At 39.0% G+C, this 24237-nt stretch overlaps 2 protein-coding genes across 2 annotated transcripts; one reads left to right on the forward strand and one right to left on the reverse strand.

Annotated features, from left to right (window-relative positions):
- Positions 1 to 2685: 2685 nt before the first annotated feature.
- Positions 2686 to 4609, forward strand: mixl1 (Mix paired-like homeobox). The gene is made up of 3 exons (XM_064339247.1): positions 2686 to 3098; positions 3247 to 3476; positions 3705 to 4609. Exons 1-3 carry the CDS (start codon positions 3008 to 3010, stop codon positions 4395 to 4397), a joined length of 1014 nt encoding a protein of 337 aa, XP_064195317.1. The 5' UTR covers positions 2686 to 3007; the 3' UTR covers positions 4398 to 4609.
- A 113-nt stretch (positions 4610 to 4722) lies between these two features.
- lin9 (lin-9 DREAM MuvB core complex component) lies at positions 4723 to 23791 on the reverse strand. The gene is made up of 15 exons (XM_064339242.1): positions 23673 to 23791; positions 18410 to 18442; positions 16934 to 17022; positions 16423 to 16527; positions 15763 to 15893; positions 15500 to 15625; positions 14635 to 14792; positions 12787 to 12920; positions 12486 to 12611; positions 11898 to 11999; positions 11568 to 11648; positions 9562 to 9687; positions 8533 to 8715; positions 6838 to 6935; positions 4723 to 6474 (listed from the first exon to the last, which is right to left on the reverse strand). Exons 1-15 carry the CDS (start codon positions 23701 to 23703, stop codon positions 6369 to 6371), a joined length of 1629 nt encoding a protein of 542 aa, XP_064195312.1. The 5' UTR covers positions 23704 to 23791; the 3' UTR covers positions 4723 to 6368.
- Between the last annotated feature and the right edge of the window lie 446 nt (positions 23792 to 24237).

Raw genomic sequence — 24237 nt, forward strand, 5'->3', positions numbered from 1 at the left:
ATCAATTGTGTAAACATTTAATAATTTAATGTCATCTTATGACACTGCAGATATAATGGGTGAAGCATGGTAACTTCATTTCCCACTAAAATATTGTAATCTCATTACAAATGAATAACAAAAGTATATTAAAGTCAGAATTTACAATGGTTTATCAAAAAAGCCATATCCATATGTCTCAGAACTCAATTTTACAATTACAACTACAATCAGTGCTTGATTAATAATAATTTATTAAGTATGTATTTATTATCATATATTTTATTGAAGCCCCTTATTCTTTATTATAATAACAATGAATACTAAGAGTATTGTGGGTGCAGTATGTGATTTTTAATTCACTTGTAATTGCATCTGATCAGCTTCACATTAAATATCTAGTTTTTGTCTACTCTGTCTGGCATTGGGAGTTGCTCTTGTTATTTGCCATAATGAGCTCGTACGTCACTTTGGACAAATGGGCTTGGTAAAAGGCTGCAAAGAAACTTAATGTTTCAGATGCATGATTTAAGTCGCTTGTGAGAGGGTTTTATAATGTAGACACTGGGACAATGCATGTAGAACATGGCTCGCATCAGTCTGGCTATTTCAGCCGGGAAATCACCTGGTAGATAATCCATCACCTATTACCTTAATAGGTCTGCTTCCTGCCCCCAGATCAACACAACCAAGAACTGCCCTGAAAAGACCCAACCCAATCTTGTACCTTGGCTCTCTTTTAGTATTGTAAACAACTTTTTAAGGTTTAAATGGAGTGACAGCTTCCTGACCAGACATATATCTTGGTTTTAAGATTTATAATAATAATAATAATAATAAATTATTATTATTATTATTGCAGGGTGCCATTTCAAGCATTCAAGTGCAAGGTTGGAATCTTGAGTAACTATTGTGAGCCAGCAAACCAATGTTGAATGTCACTGAGCTAGTATGCTTCAACTACACCAAATTCCAAAGGACAAATGCTGATAAAATGAGTAGCCTGGGGAACTCAGATGTCAACAAGTACACAATATCAAAAGTGGAAAATGGGTCAGCCTAACCTTGTGAACCCTGAGTATTCCATATTCAGCTCACAAACATATGAGAAATGGTCCACAGTTTATATTCAATCATTTTAAAAAAAAGAAGTTATGAACAATTTTGGATAAGCACTACGTGGGATGCACATTTTGAATCATCATCATACTCTTGAACAAGCCAAAAACTCAAACTGCTCTTGCAGACTGACATGCGACCAGATTACTTACCAAAATGTACAAGCAAAAAAAAAAAAAAAGATGTTTCTTTTAGAACTGATAGTACTCAGTTGCCTTTTTATAGGTGTCAAAGGGATTAAGGTCTTTCAAACCAGTACGTGATCAAGGTCAATGGGCAACATGGAATAATAATACTGAGCGCATCCCAAACAGGATATTAAAAAGCGTGACCAGTTTTATTGCAATGTCCGCACAAATCTGTGTGTGAACTTCAAATATGTCTGGACGATGACCTCTCTATCACACTCCCCTTAACTTGGCTGGAGAGTGATCATTCATCCAGGATGTTCCTGCCAAGGAGCTTTGAATTGAGTTTGTGTATTGAGGGTTTCTTTATAGTTGGATTCATTTTGCTTGAATAGGGTCTGAGTAATCACAGCTGTTTGAATTACAAAGATGCACATAGATTACTTGCTGCCACTGTAAAAGCTTGAAGCCTAAACAGCAACATATGACTTGTGAAAAAGTACAGCTTTTTTTAATCCACAAGGACTCAAAGATATTTAATGAAACTGAGACATTCAACTCACATGTGAGGGATAGGAGGCAGTGGCCGGAAGGGTGGAGGGGAAAGCTATAACTGAAAAAACTCTGCATCAAACATGCAAAAAAAAAAAAAATTGTTTTAATCTACAAAATAACTGACCAATCTTTGGGCTGTTTGATTCAAATTTTTCACACAAATATTCTTGTTTGATGTTCAAAAGTTACAGATCTAATACAGGTTATATACATCAGGGGTCCTCAAACTTTTCACATCTCAAGGTCCCCTGAAAAGACTACCTTGTGGCTGAGGACCCCCCCACCTGGAAAAACACCCACTACAGCCCATAATGCAGTAGCCATTTAATTCATCACATGGGAGCATGTAAAAATGATGATATTCAATCATTGATCTCCATAAGACATGGAGCTATTTGTGCGGTTAAACTAACAGTAATCCTGCCGAATGAAGTGTAAACCACAAAAGTTGTTATCATGCAATCTAAAGCATAATTTGTGAAACAGCAATATAAACTAAACATTCCTAAAGGGGATTTATTTTCCCATTTTACAGAGCATCATCTGGAACTGCTGGCCCCCTGGCTCCCCTGGATCTCATTTTGAGAACTAATGTTCAGCAGATCACATTCAACAACTTTTAAACTGTTATTTTAAAAATGTAACAAATATAGACAACAATCCAGCAGACATATTTTCATGGAACAAATGACACTAAATTTGGCCTGAACAAATGTATTACACCTGAGGTCTATCAGTTAGTACATCATTGTTAATATTTTATGCCAAATGCATGTTTGTCACTACATTGGAAAAAATGTAGCCTAACAAATAGACGCCCTTAATTAGACATATCTAATTTCCCTCAATTGGATTAAACTAGCTACATGGCAGAAAAAAGGGGCTTGTTCATTGTGATATCTCTCCCCAGGATGTCTTCCGAGGAAGCTTTCAAAGATGGAAAATGTTTTTCTATCAATGTGTATTTGCCAAGCGTTTCCCATTAAGACCATTAGAGCTAAGGCCACGCCGGCCAACGGCGAGTCCTTAACTTCACACCTGACATCCACAGACGGGCTCTGAACAATGGCGTCTGAAGGCTTTAGAGCTGTTATTTCGGTGCCAGTCGAACTAAATCGCCCAGCATTCACACTTGTCCGTCAGCTTTGATCACACTGAAGTGAAGCAGTATATAAAAAGGCACACGAAAACGATGAAGCTCATAAACAAAAACGACAAACGGGGAAATGTCTGCTATTCACGCCAAACTTCCATCTTTACAGTTCCAGATGTTTTCTGATGGGAATCCAGGCAGAAGGAGCAACATGCATCAAACAGGTTAGTGCCTACGTTGATTTACAAGTAGGCCTGGTCTAGGTTAGAATGTTTTTGGACAATATTCCAGGGGTGATACCTGTGCGTTAGAATCAACCATTTTGATTACATCTATTATTTTTCTCTACTGATTTGTCTCCAATGTTTTCAGTTTCAGAATTCAGCGCCGTGGCCAACGGGACAAACTATTACAACACAGCTAACTCGGCGTGTCCGAGGGTAGACAGCACGGCACTGCTAACCCATCGGAGAAAGAGGACCAATTTTACCCAGCAACAGATTGAGGTCCTGGAAAAGGTATACTCGGATACCATGTATCCGGACATTTACCTGCGGGAGAAGCTTGAAGCGCTAACCGGCCTCCCAGAATCTAGAATCCAGGTAAGAGCATTAAAATCACACGACCTACTAAAACTCAGCCTTCTGATTAAAATGTGAAGGAATTCATAGGCTACTGAAATATTATTAAAAATATTACCGGCATTGCAAATAAAACAAGTTAACGCAAATGAAGCCTTCTTGGATAAAGGCAGAATAAAGCTAAATCAAACTGTCAAAAACAAATGAATAAAACACTAAAAAATAACGCTCGTTTTCTGTTATTTGTAGGTGTGGTTCCAAAATAGACGGGCCAAGTCCCGGCGTCAGACTGGGCCTCCGTCAATGAAACCGAACCCTACTGTTGGTCCAGTCATTCCGTTCTCACAGCTTCAGAACCTAATGCCGACAGATGTACAAAGAATGACCAACTTCGCTTTGGGGAACGACTTCAGATCACAGCTGAACAACACGACGGAGGAAACTCAGGCTAAAACGAAAACACTCAAGAAAAGCGGGGACTATGGACTTCCCTCAGTCCCCAGTACTTTTGACGCATTCAGTGATGGAAAGTGTCGTCAAGTGGAACGAGATAATCACACGAAAGTCACAGGACACAGCAGCGGCGGAGTACTGCATTACCTACGGGAGGGGGATAATTTTCCGAAGTCACAAAATCTCTCCCAAAGCAACCTCAGCAAAGCACTGAAGCACGTTCTTGTGGAATATGACAACTTCCCTCCAAACAAAACGATCGGACCAGAGATGAAGGTGGTGATTCCTCCTATACCCTCGCCGACCAATTTCAGCAGGTCTTCACCCAAACAAGTGTTAAGTCCCGTTCAACATATTCAAGTAAAAAGCAAGCCAGAGAGTTTTGGCCATTTCTCTCCAATCCGTGGCACAGAACCAAGAGAGAAGTTTTCCGATTCAGATTCCGACTGGGAAAGTGGAGTCATCTCAGGATTTAGTGCTTTCTTGTAATGTGTTGTAATGATACAAAGTTTTAACGGTTTGTGTATATAAAATTTCCAAGTTGTTAGTAACCACAGTTTAGAGAAACCTTATTCACTCGCCGTAAACAAAACAAACAAAACAAAAAAAAAAACACTTAATTTATTGTATTTAAGTAACCTTGTAAACTATTGTCTGAATTACGAGCTTGTTGAATAAAGATGTTTGTATTTTTGGTGCAATTGGATTGTATTCCTCTACCAAAAAAAACCTTTAATGACAGAATGTCACTAGGTCTTGAGCAAAGGTTAAAACCAGACAGAATCTGACATGGCTGAACAGAGCGAACAAAGTCTTTGTTTGAACACAAATTTTAATTAAAATAACCTGCAAGAAAAATACTTACAAATGCACAAGCTTAGCTAGAATGCTCAAACCGCTTACACACCCACCCAGTGAACTCAAGTTATAAATAGTCATTACATTTTGCGCTTTCAATTTTTATGTTAAGTTGTGTCAGTGATGTAATATATACAGTAGCTGCAAGTTTCCTGCAAACAGGTTGGGGGGCGTTTCCTACCTACAGATTTTAGGTATTTACATAAACAAGGGAAGGAGGGTAGTCACCCATAAATATACTGAACGGATGTTGCTCGTCAGGATGAAGAAAACAACTCTGCTTTAGAAAAATAGCAAAGTGACAACCTTATATAAAAACGGAGAATAAAAATTGTATCAATGTACTTACAGAAAAGTATAAAAGTCACCTCTGAATACTCAAGGTGTCCTGAACAACATGTACAATAAATCCTACACACTTGTCAAAGATGACTGCCTTTACATTTTTAGAATTATGTAAAATCACTACAAAGTCTTCCTGGAAAAGTTTAAAATGGGGAGCCTTGCCATGCCTGCTATAACAGGAATATAGTAAATTACAAAAAATATGTCCTCTATTTTAAACATTCTGCTGCATATATCTCTCCATCATTAAGAGATAACGGCAACATGCAAAATATTAAAAAACCATATTTTTACGCATTTACACGCCCTGCAAATCTTCAGAATAAGGTTAATCAATTCTGTGTAGTTTGTCAGAAATCACATACCTGACATGAATTAAATGTACAATGAACAGTACAAAGAAGCTGCATGAAGTCCTGTTTGGCACAAGGATGTCAACAGGTTTGCTTTAACTGCACCAGCAATGCTCAAAAACACAGGGCCATTCTCAAGCCAGTCTCTGCAGAGCAGGGGTCACTGGCCATTTCTTAAGGGAGTCAAAAGAACCTCCCCTAAAGCTAGCATTTTTTTCAAGAACCAATCAACCAGTTGTTGCTTCTCAAATATAAATGTTCCTCAAAATGAGTGTAATTTCACATTACATTTACAGGTGGTGTAGTTTTAAGTGAATCACAAAAGAACTTGTGCTCAGGCGAAATTCTTTCTGCAGTCAAGAAATCAATCGTAGAATTCCAACAGTTGTTTTATCCTATAATGAACAGAAAACCAAAAAAAAAAAAAAAAAAAAAGGGCAACTCCGGCAATATCAGCAGGTAAACCTGACCCTAAATGACATGTTTAAATATGAAATGTACAAATCTTTGTAGTGTGGAATAATGAGATGTGGCAGGGGTGGGAGATCCGGTAACCAACAGATGCAAGATCCGGTAACCAACAGATGGTAAGTTAAACTGAAGATAAGTCCCTGGGAGTACATTAAAGTGTATGAGTAACAAATGGAGATCATTTAAACATTTTTGAAAACAGACACCGAATATCCAGATTTGGACCTGCCATTTAAACAGCTTGGAGGCCCCTGTGTGAGAGACAAGTTATCACAACATTTCAAATGACAAAGCTGGAGGTGTGTACGAGATTGGTATAGTACTTCCACTGTTGAGGTCTGTGGACATAACACTTAAATACTGGTTTGACACACTATATACAGCGAACAGATTTTTGGACTTGTACTGTACAACACTGAAGGGGTCATGAACTTCAAACTCGGTTGGTGTTGTTGGCAGCAAAAGCGTGAAGATTGCCCATCTGACTCAAGCCACTCTGAATGTGAGCCACGTGGATCTCCACGTTGTTCTGAAAACAGCTGCGGGGGAAAAAATACCACAAAGAAAATTTACTGATGCAAACTGGTACAATAAAACAAAAATGCATGAAATAACAGCACAACTTATGAACGGGTAAGAGAAGAAACAATAAACGGCTTGTGGCGGCCCGTCAACACCATAAGCACAATTCAACAGAAACGGCTCATGACTGACAGGAGAAAAAATAAAAAAACTTGATTACCAGGTATAGAAAAACTTGATTACCAAGTAAGTCTAGACCAGGTACCTCAGCCATAAATCTGATATGGCAACATGACGGACTGTTTTTTCAGCAAAGTGTTCCCTGAGCATGGCACATAATCATGTTATTCAGAGGAACGAGCGCTCCAGTGAATTCTTACCTGAGGTTGGAATCGTCTATGGAGTCCTTGATGTCATTTAAAGAGTCTGTTATTGATTTAAATTCAAATGAATTCAAGTCATTTCCCTCAGCCAAACACTGCAAAAGAAAGAGGGGGAAAAGAAAGCTCATAAATGTTCCATCTTCACTGCACTACTGCTAAGGCTTGTGAGAAGTGCAAAAGCACAAAGCCTGGAGGCCTGCAAGGTTCTTTGAAAAGGACACTGCACATAAACCTGCCACAGTAAACAACCTGAGAAGTTCTACACCATAATACCACACCATTACCCCACTCTATTAAGGCCTATCCATGGTGAAAAGACAAAAACACAAAATGTGCCATTTTGCTCCAGTACCCCACTAGCCAATACTCCCAAATAGGCAAGCATGCCGAGAGACAGTTTTTACCAAAAACCCAACTAAATTTTTATATTAACTAGATAACAGAACCCCTATACATACATATACGTAACGGAGACCCTATACATAAAGATAACGTCAGTTTGCAGTCCAATCCGGTTGAGAGGGACAAGAAAGGCACTGTCAACACTGCGTGACCAAACATTTTAAAAAAGTAAGACAGGGAGATAAGAAAATTGCCATAACTCAATCAAATTTAAGTAATGTAATGACAAAAATAACCGAATTGGTGCCAACAGTATAACAAGAAGGAAGTTTTTTTTCCTGATTGAAATATTTGAAAACAATGATTCTATTTCAGCTGATTAAGCCAATAAAATTCAATAAAGGTAAAAGTAACTAATATATAATCATTGCTGATAACCCTTGTATAATGCAATTAGCTGTGTAATAAGCGGGATAATCCCCTCCTAGGTGGTCTGCTCTTGGCAAATAGCTTCGCGTCAGGGGGGTTTGTCGCCTCCATGAAGGTCATTATTTCCCGATTTCTGACCGCCTTGGAAGGGATTATCCCTTACGTATTCAATTAATCAGTATTGTAGGCTTGCACAATAAAAGAGATTGCTACTTTATAGCCATCACCAAACCAGACAGCTTGAATACAACTATCTTGACATGTAATCTTTAAAAAAATTGTTTTTAAAACACCATGCACCCAAAAGGTAGGACAAAACATTTCACAAAGCATAAAACTGAGTACTACACTACTCCGTTTACAGTAGTTAAATAAGGCTTTTAACAAATTAAAGGATATTTGCGACGCACAATTTTAAATCCACATCCATGCCCTTTGAGACCAGCAGTGTCCATATTACCATAAGCAAATCTTTCTTTGTCCTAGGTGCTCGTCCAATGGCATTTAGAGCTGCGGGATTTGATGGTGCATTGTGACATAAATGCTATGGAATTTTATGGTGCCCGTGTAGGCACAACTGACCAGTATCCTTTAACAGCTAACATCAGTTGATAATGTGAGAATGTATTCATAAATGAAAAATTTTAGCAAACCAAATTGAGAAATGGCAACAGCTACACAACAGCTCCCTTCCATCCTCTGCAGCTGTAATGCACACACTCAACCCGTACAGTGTTTCAGTAGCAAGCCACTATCTGACATTACAGGTCACAGTACTGGTGGGCTAGCAGAAAAGGGAAGGCCCGTTTCCCAATGACACATCTGGACTCTGGAAAGTAGCCGGGGGGTAGGCTTGAGGAACCCTGCTCCACCAATCGAGCTGCTCTGGGGGCGGGGCTCTCTGACCAGAGCGCGCCTTGCCTTTATCTGCAGCAGCAGAGCGGTGAGCCCGGAGATGAGGTCGCTCAGGCTCTGGCTGCGGACACAGTGCTGGCCACCGGGAAGGGCGTTGGCCTGTCGGACCATCTCCTGGGCCTGGTCTTCACAGCGTCGCCTCAGGTCTGTGGGCTGATTGGCCGGCTGCATGCCCTGCTCCGGAGCCAGCTAGGGAGAGCGGAGAGCGAGAGAGACAGAGAGAGAGAGAAACAGAGAGAAACAGAGAGAGAGAGAGAGAGAGAGAGAGAGAGAGAGATACACATGTAGAAGGCAAATGTATGGAGCCCACGGACGTCCCCTTGGTGAAACTCGGGAGCATTATATAATATATAAGAGCCACAGTTCACCATTCACACAAAATAGGTTATTAAATGGATAGATAAGGTCCAGTGTTCCTATTGCTCAATTTGCGTTCCAGCCGTGAGAACTATCATCGATAAACGAAGGGTAAATAGAACACTTGCACTTCGTTCTCATAACATTGTGAATTCCACCATTTTAAATAGTGTATTAATGAATCCAATAAGCCTACACACAGTAAGAGCACAGTTCTGGAGCAGTATTCTGCCTGAAAATGAGCAGTAGCTACACTTCACCAGCAAATGAATGGAGAACACCTGCACTTGCGTTGACAGTTACTTCAGCAACAGCACCTTGACTGAAACTGTCCAAATTAATGTATACGATAAAAAAAGCACAAAACAGTATTTTAAAAGGTAAATAAAACAAATATAGATAGAATTCAAATCCTGTAACACAGTTTATTAGCATAAAGAAAGATAAAAAATGCCTGTTAATATTTTAATGTGATAACTGTCAACCAAAGTTAAAACAAATAAAATGTTTGTTTAAAGTCTCATATTTAAATGTGGACTGAAGATCTGACTACAGCAGGTGTCAGCAGATGTTTAAAAAAAACTTCAGTGAACAATATAGATTTTTTCTGAAAACGCCCAAAAGCCATCCGATTGGCTAAAATGTACGGGTCTCCTGAACCACACCACACCCCCTTACCTCATAGCAGTACTGCTGCACCTCGTGTAAGACTTTGTTGAGGTCCTTGTTCAGCTGCTCCAGGTCGAGCACGATGGTTGCATATCTCTTCTGAAACTCGAACCCTATCGGCATCGAGTAGGATTTCTGTTTAAAACAAACACACGCCAGAATTAAATAATAATGTACAAATGCAGTAGTTAAAAAGACAACCTCACTTCTATCTCACTTACTCGCCAATAGCGGCTCTCCGTTCCTGCCTTATGCAATACTGCACTTATGAACATAACTTATTGGTAAAACGTTTATTGTTAAGGATATTCTTAATGAGCACAAACAAAAAGATTTTTGCTCAAGAGACCTGATTAGGTTCTGATTGACAATTTCTCTTATTGAGGCACAAATGCACAAAATCATAGCTTTTGTCACACTGACAAAAGAGGAGATGGAGTATCCAATATGTAAGTTACTTAGAAATGCATACAAATCATTTCTGTTCATTTTTTATATTTTTAACACCTAACCTTATCTCAATGTGTTTCTTGAAACTATCTATTGCCTTCTTAAGCACAGCTCCGTTTCTCTGCACCGGTTTGAAAATGTTTTGGGTATTTCAACAAACCACGCTAAGTTCCTCTTAGTTTGAGGAGTTCGTTTACACGTCGACAGATTCAAAGGCAATGGATTCTATTAATCTGACAGACTTTGAACGTGTAGCCGGTTCAACCAGGAACTTTTAGAAAAACATCAGCCCAATCCTGCTCTCTGATCAGCAGATGCAAGACTAATCTGTATCAGAAAAGTCCACAACAAAACAGCAAGTGAAGCTTCTTTCATCCTCCCAGATTGTGCATATAAGCAAGGCACTGAGTAGCTAGTTTTAAAAGTCAACTGAAAGTATTTTCACATAAGTTTACGGTGCATTTGGTTTGCCATTATGATTTCCACCTTGTTTTTATTCGTTCTGCTTTATTTCTTGTTCTTTTAGTATTGAGTATTCGGAACATTCTTTTTATTTTACTACGCACTTTCTTAAAGGAGATTTTACTACTAATCATCTTTGTATCTCTGACTCCATGAAAAGTGCTATATAAATGAAGTATATTATTATTCAGTTTGTTATTTTGTTTGTTTCCTAAAACAAAAAACATTTAAAAATAAGAACAAATACTTACTCATTCATTTAACTTAGGGATGAAAACTCAACTTTAATTAATTCAATTTAGTAAACTTCTGAAGGCATTTAAACTGGGTGCTGCCAGTCCACCTAAATAGATAATTTCAAGTATGTTTACAAGACTATTTTCAATAATAGTACTATGAGTTTAACCCCTTGAAAAATATTCTTCTTGCAACCAGTTATTAATTTTAAAAAAAACTTCAATTTTCTTTATATTAACCAAATTAAACAGTAGCTGTGATGTTGTGCATGACATCATACATATGACATCATACATGACCAGTACTGCTGTTTCACATAGAATCGCATAAACGATTATTACCGTTCATTTAAACTTTCATCAATTTCACTATGAAAATCCCTAGTTTTTAAAAAATGGACAGAATTACTCTTGGAAACAGACTTTTACTCTGTAGGATTTCATTCTCATCATTCATCGTTTTAATCTCACTTTTTCTATCCAGTGTTTCAAGTTTATACAGAGGAGATGCACGAGCATAGCGGCTATGCTCAAGAACACCCTGTGCTACATTTCGACTGCTTTTGCTACTGTCAGAATTTGTGTGGCTTTAATGTGGAGGTTGTACTGACCTGCAGAGGGGAAGGAATCCAGACGGTAAGTTTTGTTACACAACGACATCCTTCAGCCTGCCTCTGCAAACAGCGCATGAACTCTGACACGATGGCTACGCAGCTGGTCAGCTGGTAGACTAGTGAAAAGGGGCGGTCCCCTTTTGCTGCACGTGCATAGGAGCTCACGCTCGTCAGAGCAGACGCTGAAGCAATGGGCCCATGAATACAACTGGGCATGTAGAATTAGGAGAAAACAGAAACTAAACAAGCTTACCTGCTTCTCGGCTTCAGTGTTCATTTCCTTCAGCTGCTTAATATGTTCCTTCTTAATCATGAGAATTTTGGATAGTCTTGTCTGGAAGGAAAAGCGTTTACACTGTTACTCAGGTAATGGTAGCAGAATAAGAGACTGGGCTCTGATTTTCTGTTCAATCATGAAATACATTTTCTGCATGTTGTAAGCGTACAAACAAGAGCATTCTACCAAACTAGTGGCCCCCAAGACCGTTAACTTCTCAGTATGATTATTTCCAGATTAATCAGGAAATATCTGTTAATATTGAAAGCTGATAATCAAATTTTGGGCGAGGAAAGCAAGACTTACAACTTGTACAAGGAATTTGACAGGGAATCCACCCAGGGTATCACCCTCTGTGCCAGGCAGCTTGTTCTTCCATGGTGACTGACCCAGCAGTGGATCATTACCCTGCAGGGACAAAACCAGGAGCAGGCAATGGATTTCACATCCCTTCAGTAAGGCAGAGAGGCTTCATCACACCCAAAATGGGAGGAGCCATCATAAACAAGTCTGGTTCAAACAAATCTTTGTGCTTTACAAAGGGAAAAAAAATGCTTTATTGGTTAAATTGCCACAATTAAATGTTAAATAGCCATCCTTGTGCTCTAATTATATAAAATAGCAATTCTTGTGCTCCTAATATAAAAGCTAAATGTGATAATAAAGATGCTAAATTATGCATTTACTGGAAACTATATTAAAATCAATATTATTTATTTCATTAAAACTTGAAAACCTACTTGGTGCCAAAAATTAAATGGACAAACTATTTTACAAAGGATGGATGCCCTAACATGATCCTTTAGGATAATTCAGCACACACATGCTCCATAAGGTATCCTCATGCAAAAAGGCCTGCAAGGTGCAATGCAGTGCAAGGGCCGGTTCCTCTACCATCATAGCAGGCTGAGCTGAGGGGGGGTAAGCCAAACGGGGAGGGGTCACCAGCGACTGGAACCGAGAGGGCCTCTGTTTCTGAGCGAACGCCGAGATGGGCATCGTTTCGTGAGGTTCGTTGCTCTGCGGAGGAAATCGACAAAGAGCGCGAACTGAGCTCGGCGGCCATCTTAAAATGCATTTTCACACAGAAGTCCAGTCCGTTACAGATACAGACTTCACACCAGTGGCGTGAGGTTAGTTTCGCCGATTCGCGTGACTGACAGATTGCAGATTTCTGAACGTTGGCGGGACTCACGAGGACTTCGTAGTCCGGGACCGTGTGCGTTCCCAAACCGTTCCTGTCGAAGGTCACCCTGTAGGTGGCCGCACTCGTGTCCACGGCGTCGATCTGGCCAGTGAAGAGGCCGTCGTGGACCCCCCTCAGGCGAGCTGTAGCGCAAACCGACACGCGGACACCATGAACATCGTTTGGGAACAGCCGGGGACTAAGACAGGAAATGGTCATCGAGACACAGCCTCCAGGTTAATAAATGTCAATGCTATTTTTTTTTACTTTGGGTATAGAACACTCAATCTCCATTTGTCAGCCACACTACACTGCCTGCAGTTCAGCAGAGAGCAGATCATCATGTTCCCTTCTCCTTTTATAGCTAAATCCATTAATGACCAACAAACCTTAATGCACAATTACCTTTAAGTATTACGGTTAATATTCATTGCCTTCCATGGTAAAATGACTATGAAGCCGATAAGGCCAGGCTACTCAATTGCTTAAGGCTGCACAGCTTGTTACACACTTCAGTGCACAAAGTACAGGGAGGTATCACACACATAGCAACACTAAATTTACAAACAGGAACAGGCAATACCTGTTATTTGAATTGTGAGACAAACAGCCCACATTAGAGAAAAAGACCCTGGTAGGGTCAAGCAATAGTAGCTTCCCACACCTCAATAAATACATCCAAATAAAGTCACAAGAGACCTGAAGTTGGACAACCACAAATGACCTGATAAAAATGAAGTGCAAGATGGTTTAAACTTTAAAGTTTTGAGACCCCTTTTCCGCATTTGTGACCGTTTCATAATGCAAGCACTCAAGTCACATCAGACCTATGAATATATAAGCATAACCATACAATGTAAATAGCTGTTTAGACCACTGCATTTTTCCCCACTGTCCATTACTTTGCATAAATCGGGCACAGAGCAAAATATATTTGTAAAATCAAATTTGATTATGTATGTGTTCAGTTGAGTTTCATGATTTAAAATCAATTTTGTAGACAGGATCGTGGTGCACTGCAAACTGAAAAAAATAATAACCAGTATTTTAAGACACTAGTCCAGCGCAGCATACATTTCCTGTAGCTTAAAATACTGTATGTATAAACAGGTTCACAGACGTCACAGGAATGCTGGAATGCCAGTCGCAATGCAAGAACCATGACTGTCCACAACGTAGACCAGCCCTAAAGGCGGAAGAAAGGAAGCAATTCCTGTGTGAAAATACATGTGTTGTGGACTGTGAATTTAATATTATTATTGTTCATAATAATAATAAATTATATTTGTACAGCACTTTTCCAGAAACCAAGTTCACCTAACAAGGTTAAATAAACAAAGGGCAAAAGATGCACAAGGACAGCAATGTAGCAGAGAGTAAAGAGAAAATTATGAAGACAAAACGTACAGGCTTAAGATACTAATCAAAGCGGTGGTGGAAGTGAAGCGTATATTCTCCAGAGGTCTTGAGTTAGGATTTAAAAACACCCTGCTTCCCTGATGTTTTTTGGAAGAGCGTTCCGCAGAGGGATCAGCCACAGAGAAAGCTCTGTCACCAAACGTATGGAGATAGGTCTTGGGGGCGGACAGTAAGATGCCAGCCTTAGAGAAGGGGAGGGGAGGGCAAGGAGGGGAAGTTCTGAAGTTAATTAAAAAGGTTTATTATTTTGCTGATGCCTTGCATTCTTTCCACTGAAAAAAACAATCAAACGGAGAACTCAGCTTCGTTCTCTCACATCCTTAAATTTAAACGAATACGTAAAAAGCAGAAAGGTGAAAACAGCAGCAGTGAGTGGCATTATTTTAACTTGACAGCAGTAAACTTTGACGAGCCCAGCCCATCCAGCCCACCACTGACCGGTGACTTTGGTCCCGATCACTAAGGGCAGCGGGATCTCCTCCGGCAGGTCTTTGCAGTGCGACACGTCGGTGAACTTCCTCTGCTGCAGCAAGCGCATCTTCTGCCTCTTCTGCTTCAGCGCCGACCGCTCTTCAGCGAAGAAAGCGGACGAACACCTGGAGGGGGGGGGGGGAGGCCAGGTGATGAATACGTCAATCAAAAATGCATATAAGGGTTACCCCTTTACAATAAAGGCCCATTAACTTTTAAAGAAGCTATAAGTCACGTGCTGTATTAACTACCGTATACAACGCTCATACTCAATTACATTTTTAATGATATGTAAAAAAAGACCTTTCCCCATGAATATATATTTAAAAATTTAAAAAACACTCCTAATTTTGAAGAAACAATTATTCAGTGAGTTATTTTAAAAAGCAATTATTTATCTACCAAGCACTATCTTCTATCTACCAAGCACTATCCACAACTTTTCTTCCCCTTCAAATTTAGAAAGCCCAGTTTGAGGACTCTTACATCTACCCTGAGTCAATCACAAAAAGTACAGGTCAGCATGTGCTAACTGCTGCCAGTACTTTTAACTTTGCACTCTATGCGCTACGCTGTGCATTCATTGTGTTTGGGATTTGCCCAGAGTTAAGCACAACAAGTTGTCAAAGAAGCTACGTAAGTACACAATCGAGGGACCTGGCCTCATAATTGTAGTGAAACTCTATGAATCGCAAAATGAAGCCAACCAAGCCAATCAAGGACTTGATGAATGGCGGAAGATTGAACATAATGTACACTTATGAATTAGCAGTAAGGCTAACGGGTTCCATGCAAAACAGTGAAATCCGACAGTAATGATTGAGTACTGTACCGTCTTGGCTTTCCCATCAGCCTTCTGATTGTGGCCCACTCTACTCGGGTTAACTTTCTGGTTTTTAAGTTCGGAAAGGACTCCTTCAGACAGAGACAGAAGTCATTGTCTCCTTCAAACAAAGGCCTGTGAACAGAATAATAACCTGTGAAAGGCTGAAACTTCTTTATACAGCAGAATTGCCAAGTAACTCTCAAATGCTGACATCAGCCCTTTGGAGGCAAAAGCAGCTCAATCTGTTCAAAAATGGTGCCAAGTCTTACCTGTCAATATTTGAATAGAACCACTCATAAATACACCACTTGTGTGCTTTGGGGAGTTTGAGGAGGTTTCGCAATCTTAATCCGATCCTTTGTGAAACCCTCTTATCTGGTGTAGAAACATTTGCAAATTTCTGTGAAAAAAAGGAGACAAAAAAGGAAAGAAATACAAAACTGTTAATGTACAATTTTAGAGTGAGTATTTTTCTTTTCAGAAATTTGCTCATTACAGTCATTTGGAGACACTCCAATTCTAATAATACATCACTTGTAAGAATAAAATCATCCATGATAGATGTTATCCATACCAGTTACACTGTAATTATATTTATCAAAAGGCTGTGAAAATCAAATTAATAAATTACAGCCACATTTATCATCATCATACTAAGTGAACAAAGCCATCTTTTAAAATCACATCAAAGTAAACCCTGTAGTTATGTGAATGCATAATGAAGCAGGGGATGTGCATCTTCTGAGTTGAGAACCTTGTGATCTCGCTATAAAGGGCCTCAACTACCCACTGTACGCACGTAGGTGTGGCCCAGGAGAAATGTCTACTTTGCAAAATAAGTTTTGTACAGTATCGTCAATAATCGACTCATGAGTGTCATCTCCCTTTTCCCATGGGTGGCGGCAAAGCATTTCTAATAATTTCTGAACCTGAGGCACAGTCGTCACTCTCTGGCTTCTTCTGGGAGACCGGGAGCTGATCTCTCGGTCGTCCTCGTCACAGGTCAAACGGCTCCTCTTCGAACTTCTTGTTGGCTGGAATGCACATGGTAACCACCATTGCACATGAATGTATTCAATATAAGCTGTGCAAACATCTGGGTGGTCTTCCTGCAACTGGTGTGCTGGTAGTTTTCACTGAGATTATATTTATGCATTTTGAAAGCTTTTCCAGTCATGAAAAATTGCACAGAGACAACTTGGTATACAAACCTGTAGGGGCCATCGGCAAATAACTTGTATCCAGTCAAAAGAAAACTCAGTAAGGCACTAGTTTAAAAGCACAATTGACTTAATATCCTCCGAAAAGACCAATAAGTGTCATTCTGACATACACATTTAGAAGTGATATCCAGCTTCATGTGCCTGTATGAATCACAAGGAACAAATAAGAGATTTTCAAGACTGCAAAACAAGGAACGAGGTGAGAAAAAAATCTCACCGTCTCCATTGAAAAGGTATTTCTTCCCTTTGAATTTTGGGACTTTGGTGCACTGTGCTTCTCATTCCAGGTGTTTGACAAACTTCCTTCTGCAATATAAGACATCAAGAAGACAAGAGACAAATGGTTTAACATCCTCAACGCCAGCATTAAAATGCACTTACCTTGGTTGTCTAAAACATCACACTCGCAATGTGAGCGGACGCATACATGCAAAATAACCTCCAGTGTTGATCCATTTCAATATGAACTATGATTTAAAATGGCCTAACAACCCAATGTTTTGGAACTAATTCTAGGAATATAATTTCATTGTTGCCAAGTACACATATACAAACAAGTGAAGCAGATACAAAAGTTATTTTAATTTTTTAAAGTATAATGAGAGCCCTGAAAATAATGAGAAAACAGACAATAAAAACATCTGAAATAATAAAATTACCTCAGAAAATAACAGGCAGTGGAAAAAATTGAAGGTACTCAAGGTGAATGAAGAAATAATGTAGCTAGCAACCATACCATTCATACAAAAGAAAATCAGGTCAAACATGTTGTATGCACCTGAGAACAGGTACACACCAAAATGAAGCCCTGTATATCATTGATTTTTTTTATCATTTAAGTTTGCACTAAAAGAACTTTTGCTTTACTAAATTTGCTTCCTCTTTTCTGTTCAATAATTTCACAATATTAATCCACTGTGGAAATAATATAGAAAACACATCATCCTATGAATCATCTGGTCTTTTCCTATTGGAACAGAACCAGACAGATAATTTTAATATTGGTACAATATTTATCCATTTATTATAAGGCAGTCAGGTTAGGAAAACCCTGCCGTAGCCTTCAAACTGTTACATCATACCAGCAGCATTAATAATCAAGTGATTCACAAGCAGAGACTTCAAATAGGATTAGGTCCCTGACATTAAAAAGGCCATTTAAATCCTTAGAATCATACACACCTGCCCTTAACTCTAGAAAGGGACCAAGAGTCATTACCTATCTATAATATTCAGAACATGATATATGACCACCAAGAACTTATGAAACATAATAACCTCCAAGATAGGACCAACCCCAGATCATAGTGTGTACTTTCTACTTTGCCTTGCTGTGTTTTGCCAAGAAGTTCAATCATGTGTTGGTTCATTTTATATAATAACATTTAATAGTTACAGTAAAGGGTTGAAATTTTCCACGACAAACTACTGTAGTGCTGCTTCTGAACTACTGAACTGCTGAATTTAACTGCTGAACCTCTGGTGGTAGCAACTGAATGATTCATCAAGCACAGTTGTTATGGTTATAAGAAGTTTAAAAAACTAGCCTTAACGCTTTGTAAAGTATTTTGTCACAGTATTAATACACTTTCCAGAATGGAAAATTATAGTTGTTCCATTCCATTCAACAGGTCACATACAATAATTAAGTTCAACTAGAAGACAAATCCAGTGAATAAAAATTAATTATTACCTTTCAGACTCACGAGAGCTTTAGCTGAAGAGCCTAGAACCAGAAAGAAAAGGATTAATGAGTAATAATTTAAAAACAATGAAAAAATGATTCAGTGACAAATAAAAAATCTTGTTGTGAAAATTAAATCAAAATTGAAACACTGGCTGCAAATTGAAAACAGTAACAACAAAAATAAACATTGAGAATGCAGCTCAAGGCCTCCATGTACATGACACACTGCAAACAGCCAGCAAGTGAGTTGGACTTGAGAATAACCGGGATGCATTCATGGAAAAAGTGCAGGATGGAACCGTTCCTTTTCAAATTATTTTAACATTAGATGTTATGTTTTGGCATTTAACGGACACTCTTGCACAGAGCAACCTGCACAGATTCATAATTTTTCATACAATGCATTTATAAAAGCTGGATAGTTTACTGAAGCAATTCAGCTTAAACACATGGCAAGGGTACAGTTGAGGCCAAAAGTTTACATAAACCTAGGATAAAGATATTCAAACTCAGTTTCACAACTCTGCACATTTCATGTTACCATAGATTTCTTTTGGCAAGTCAATTAGGGCATCTACCTTGTTCACATCAGAGGCAATAAATATGTCTCTAATTGATTGTTTTATTTCAGCTTTAATTCACTATATCAGAATTTCAGTGGGTCAAAAGTTTACATACACCAAATTGACTGTCTCTTTAAACAGTCTGGAAGATTCCAGAAATTGATGTAATGACTTTTTAGAAGCTTCTGATTGGCCAACTGTCATAATTAGGAGTTTACTGTGAGTTAATTGGTACCTGTGGTTGTATTTAAGGGTCTACCTTTAAAGCCACTGCCTTTTTGCCCTTGATACCATGAGAAAATCCAAGCAATTCCAAGCCAAGACCTCATAAAAAATTGTGGACCTCTGCAAGTCCAGTTCCTCCTCAGGAGCAATTTCAAAACAACTGAAGTTACCACAAGCATCTGTACAAACAATTGTGTGCAAATATAAAAATCTTGGGACCACACAGACACTGCATCGTACAGGAAGGAGGCACAAATTAACTCCCAGGGTAGAACGAACTTTGGACTGAAAGGTTCAACTGAACCCCAACACAACAACAAAGGAACTGGTGAAGGAGTTGGAGGCATCAGGTACCAAAGTATCTACATCCACCATTAAGAGAATCCTACATCGCCATGGCCTGAAAGGCTGTTGTGCAAGGAAGAAGTCCCTGCTCCAAGACCAGCACAAAAAAGCCAGAATGAAGTTTGCAGGTGACCACCAGGACGACGACCTAATCTTCTGGAGGAGTGTTCTCTGGTCAGATGAAACAAAAATTAAACAGTTTGGCCATAATGATCAGTGCTATGTATGGAGGAAAAAGGTGAGGTTTTTAATCCGAAGAACACCATCCCAACTGTGAAGCATGGGGGTGGCAGCATCATGTTGTGGGGGTGTTTTGCTGGCAAAGGGACTGGTGCACTTCAGAAAATAGATGGCATCATGAGGAAGGAGGATTATCTAGAAATAATGAAGAAACACCTCAAGACATCAGCTAGAAAGTTAAAACTCGGTCACAACTGGGTCTTCCAGCAGGAGCAAGGAGGCCCACAAACCTGACTGACAGTTCTGTCAGGAAGAATGGGCAAAAATTCCAGCAAAGTATTGTGAGAAGCATGTGGAAGGCTACCCCAAGCGCATGATTCAAGTTAAGCAATTAAAAGGCAATGCCAAAAAATACTAACAAAGTCTATGTAAACTTTTGACCCCCTGAAAATCTGATATAGTACATAAAAGCTGAAATAAATCTGTCTCTTAACTATTATTTTGAAATGACCTCTTATGGAAATAAAGTAGATACCCTAAATTGATTTAACACAGGAACTGTATGGTAACATGAAATGTGTGGAGTTGTGAAAAATGTCTTTAGCCTAGGTGTATGTACACTTTCGGCCTCAACTGTATATACATGAGTTACAAGGCTAGTTCTCCAACCATTACACAACACCACATTATACTTTATAAATACAGGATACAAGTTACTGCGATGGCCCGTTTCCAAGAATGATTTTCCAGCTCACTCAAAACATGAATCATTTAAAGAATGCTAAAAGCACTGATGTCACATAATTATAAATTTCCTTTTCAGCATGAATGAGCTAATAAAACATTTTTGTTTGAAATGTTAGTGAGCCAAGAGCCAGGGAGCTAAAATGAGCAAAACAGTTCATTAGTGTGTCAGACGTTGAGTCAGTTACGGCAGCATTTTGGCCACACAGCAGCTGGAGTAAGTTGGCAATGTAATAAGGTAGCCAACGCTTTAAAAAAAGAGGTCAAAAACAGATGAACCGATTTAATGTTTTGGCTGAGTTGCTGACACATTAGAGCCAATTACTGTTGTGGTTTGCTCGCAATCCTTTAAAAAAATATATATATTATATTGCTTCAATGTACTGTACTACAGCTACTGTATTTAGTTCAAACTGGAGCTGAAAACAAGTACAGAGATGTTAATAAAACTTCTGTCATTTATTTTCATGAAACCAATTTGTTTGTTTCATTCATCTGACATGAATGTTAAACGTATAATTTGTTTGCACTGCAGTTAGAAAAATGCAATTCAATTAATGATGCTTACAAACTTTTTGCAGAGATATCACCATCTGTACCAGCTCAACCAATAACATTAGGAAACCGGTATTTGGATTAGAAGCCGAAAGTGGGCATGGCTTATCTCAGAAGTTGTGTAAACAAGTGAGAATCTGTCCTAATATACATTGTATATGACCCCCATTATGTGTTTTATGTATTATTGTTCTGCATTTGATTTGTATTACATTTTGCATTAGTATTATTTGTATTTTATTTGCAGTATGACTCTAGGTTGGCATAATTTAATTAAATTTAGCAGTCTACTTGAAGGATGTTGTACATACTATCATTGGTCTGGGAATTTAGCCAAATCAGGTGGATGCACTTAGGTTGTATTCTTTGACAATTCAGTCTGGTTAAGAGTTTATGCAAGGTAACTGAATGGAATTTAATGTAATCAGCTAGTTAACTGGCTCAAAGTTAGCCAGGGTCCAATTAGCTACATCAAGCTTGCCACCTCTTGCTATTGCAGGGTAAGCAGAGTTATCTAATAAGTCAACCTGTGTTGCACGCAAGCTACAGCAGAGCAGGTGTTAGCAAGCTAGCAAAAAGAACAGATTTTGGAATTTTTATTCAAGTACTAAGTGGTGACTAAATACTCAAAGTCCTGTTTCTACTTAATAAGTAGAAAAGTATCAGCTAAAGTAATGGGCCATCGTTACACCTACAGCAGCAATCACCACTTCCGTCATTCAGACATCAAGAGCATGTTCTGATGCTACTTCACTGTACTTCCAAAGTTGGAAAATAAAACTTATATTTCTGCTCCATTCACACCTAGAATTGATATGCAGATTTCATTTTAAATATCATTTCATGGAATTGGTTTCATTTATGATTACCTTGTTTCATTAATGTGCCGTTTTGTGATTTTAATGGGTAAAGCATATTTGCATCAATATTTAATTCCATTTCCAAGACTTATGACTGCGGAAATCTACTGTCAATCTATGGTTGTTATATAGTACCGGGCACCCACATCAAACGTATCTGCTGTTGATGTGGCTGTGGAATGAATTCAATAATCCCAAAGTCTTCTTGACATATGTCTTTTAAGGGAAATCGCCGTAAGTATAGTCAGCCATAAAGTCAGGCAACAAACCAGAGGCTAAATGCTGCTTATATCAACGATTTGCATATTAAACGACAAGGCCTGCACTTCGATGACAGAGGAATTAGATCATTTTCTTCCACCCAATCTGTGTCTTGAGCGTTCTCCACGCTCCTTCTGGAAGCTCTCCAGTTGAATACCAGCTTTAGACCAACATGAAAGCTTCAAACGTTCATGACTACGGTGCTCCTGAGGTTCAGTCAATACTGAATATTGAACAGGTCCACTGGCCTAACTTAGAATCTGTTTGAGTATCCTGATTTTCAGTGACTCACGCCTATATAATGACAGCAAAGGATAGTTTGGCTGCAGCCAAGGCAAGCGATCGCTGTCCATCTATAATCCGCCGTACTACATTTCACAACGTTAGCATTTTCACGATATTAAAACAAGACCGTGCCAAAACTACAGACGTAGACTGTATTACGTATTTTGCCACTAAACAGTATGTATGCGTGTCTTATCTTATATAGAGTGCATATGATACACTAGGGCGCTATGTATACACATGGGTGATTCTTGAGGGTAGCAAAACAAATATTGTAGCTATGTTAGCAAGCTAATGTGTCCCGTTCTTTTTCTAAACCAAAGTGGGATTTGGAACTATACAGTTCCAAACTCTCTTCCAAAACCACGGAGAGAAAAACAAACATGAAATGACGTTACCTGACATTCGCAAGGATTGTTGAAAAACATACACAATGGCCAACATTGCATATTAATCACTCAGGGGAAAAACTAGCTCGATAACAAACTGATAATAACAAGCCAGATACTGGTGTGCGTTTTGTTGTGATCATTCAGTCAACCAGCTTGCTAAATAAAACGTAGTGTTCTTCAAACTGCACCCCTAATCTAATGGCCCGTTTTAACACTTGTTCAATCGGAAGACAATTTACAACTCGACAGCTGGCTGCCAATCTATCTACCAAGAACCATTACTGCCTATGGTTAACAATTAGCTAGACAGTTATGCATGTCGACAGATCTCTAGCCAACTAAATCGACACACTTCAGCTGTTGTTATCCAAGAGGCTCGGGTAAGCCAACAAGCCGCCCCTATCTGGCAAGGCTAGCTACTTCTTGGAAGCTATCTATGCCTGTCATGCTAGCTAGTAAGAATTGTTAGGGGGACTTTGCTACATAGATGTACATCTATGCGTTTACGAAGTTAGCTACTTAACTAAACAATTAGACAAACGCTTCCGTGTTTATTCTTGTCCAAACGAACAGTAACTCGGCACAATTCATTGCCGGGATTGTTGGAAGCTAGATAGCTCACTACCCAACACCTCCATAGCTTAGCTAACGTTAGCTAGCTAACGACCAGCTAGCTAAAACAGTCATAGCTTAATGCCTGAACATTTGCGTCAAATTCACCACAAGAACACACTACGCTAAAAATGTTATAATACTTTGCAACGGCTTTGGATATGTGTCCGGTGTGACAATGTTGTTCATTTTTTTCTGGAGATGTTGCTAAATGTTTCAAACCATACTGAATTTTGTTATTACTCACTTTCGTCCAGCAGCTGCTCCAGCTCCGCCATCTTGAATCAGCCGCGCCGCTTTTTCAAAGATTGTCAGTCAGGGTGCATTATGGGATAGATGTAGCCAGAGAGGGCTGTTCGAACGCAAGAATTCGTTCAATTCAATTCCAGTGAAATTGACTATGCATTTTACCGGAGGAAACATCAACTATTTTTCTTTTCACAGTTAAACTGTGTACCACTGGAACTGTTCAAGATAAACATGCCCTTTGCGACAACTGCTGAAATGTTTTTCTTAGGAAAATAGCGAAGTCAGTTTGTGTTGCGTCGTTTCCAGAAAATGGTTTCAATTGATTTTTTTGTATATGTAATTAAACAGCCGAGTTAAAAGAGAGTAATTTACTGTGTACTGTTTAAGTTTAACCCCAATGTCTATTTGTTCGATATACTTTGGGGTAAACTTGTACAGTACACAGTAAAAACGAAACCATAACAATGAAACTTCGAATGATCGTATGCATATTACTTTACACGCAGTTCCTTTAACAAGATGGTGACTGCCCTGGATTCCACCTGGTATCTTGGAGCAGCACT

This window comes from Anguilla rostrata, chromosome 6 (assembly GCF_018555375.3).
Source record: "Anguilla rostrata isolate EN2019 chromosome 6, ASM1855537v3, whole genome shotgun sequence".
Taxonomy (NCBI): domain Eukaryota; kingdom Metazoa; phylum Chordata; class Actinopteri; order Anguilliformes; family Anguillidae; genus Anguilla; species Anguilla rostrata.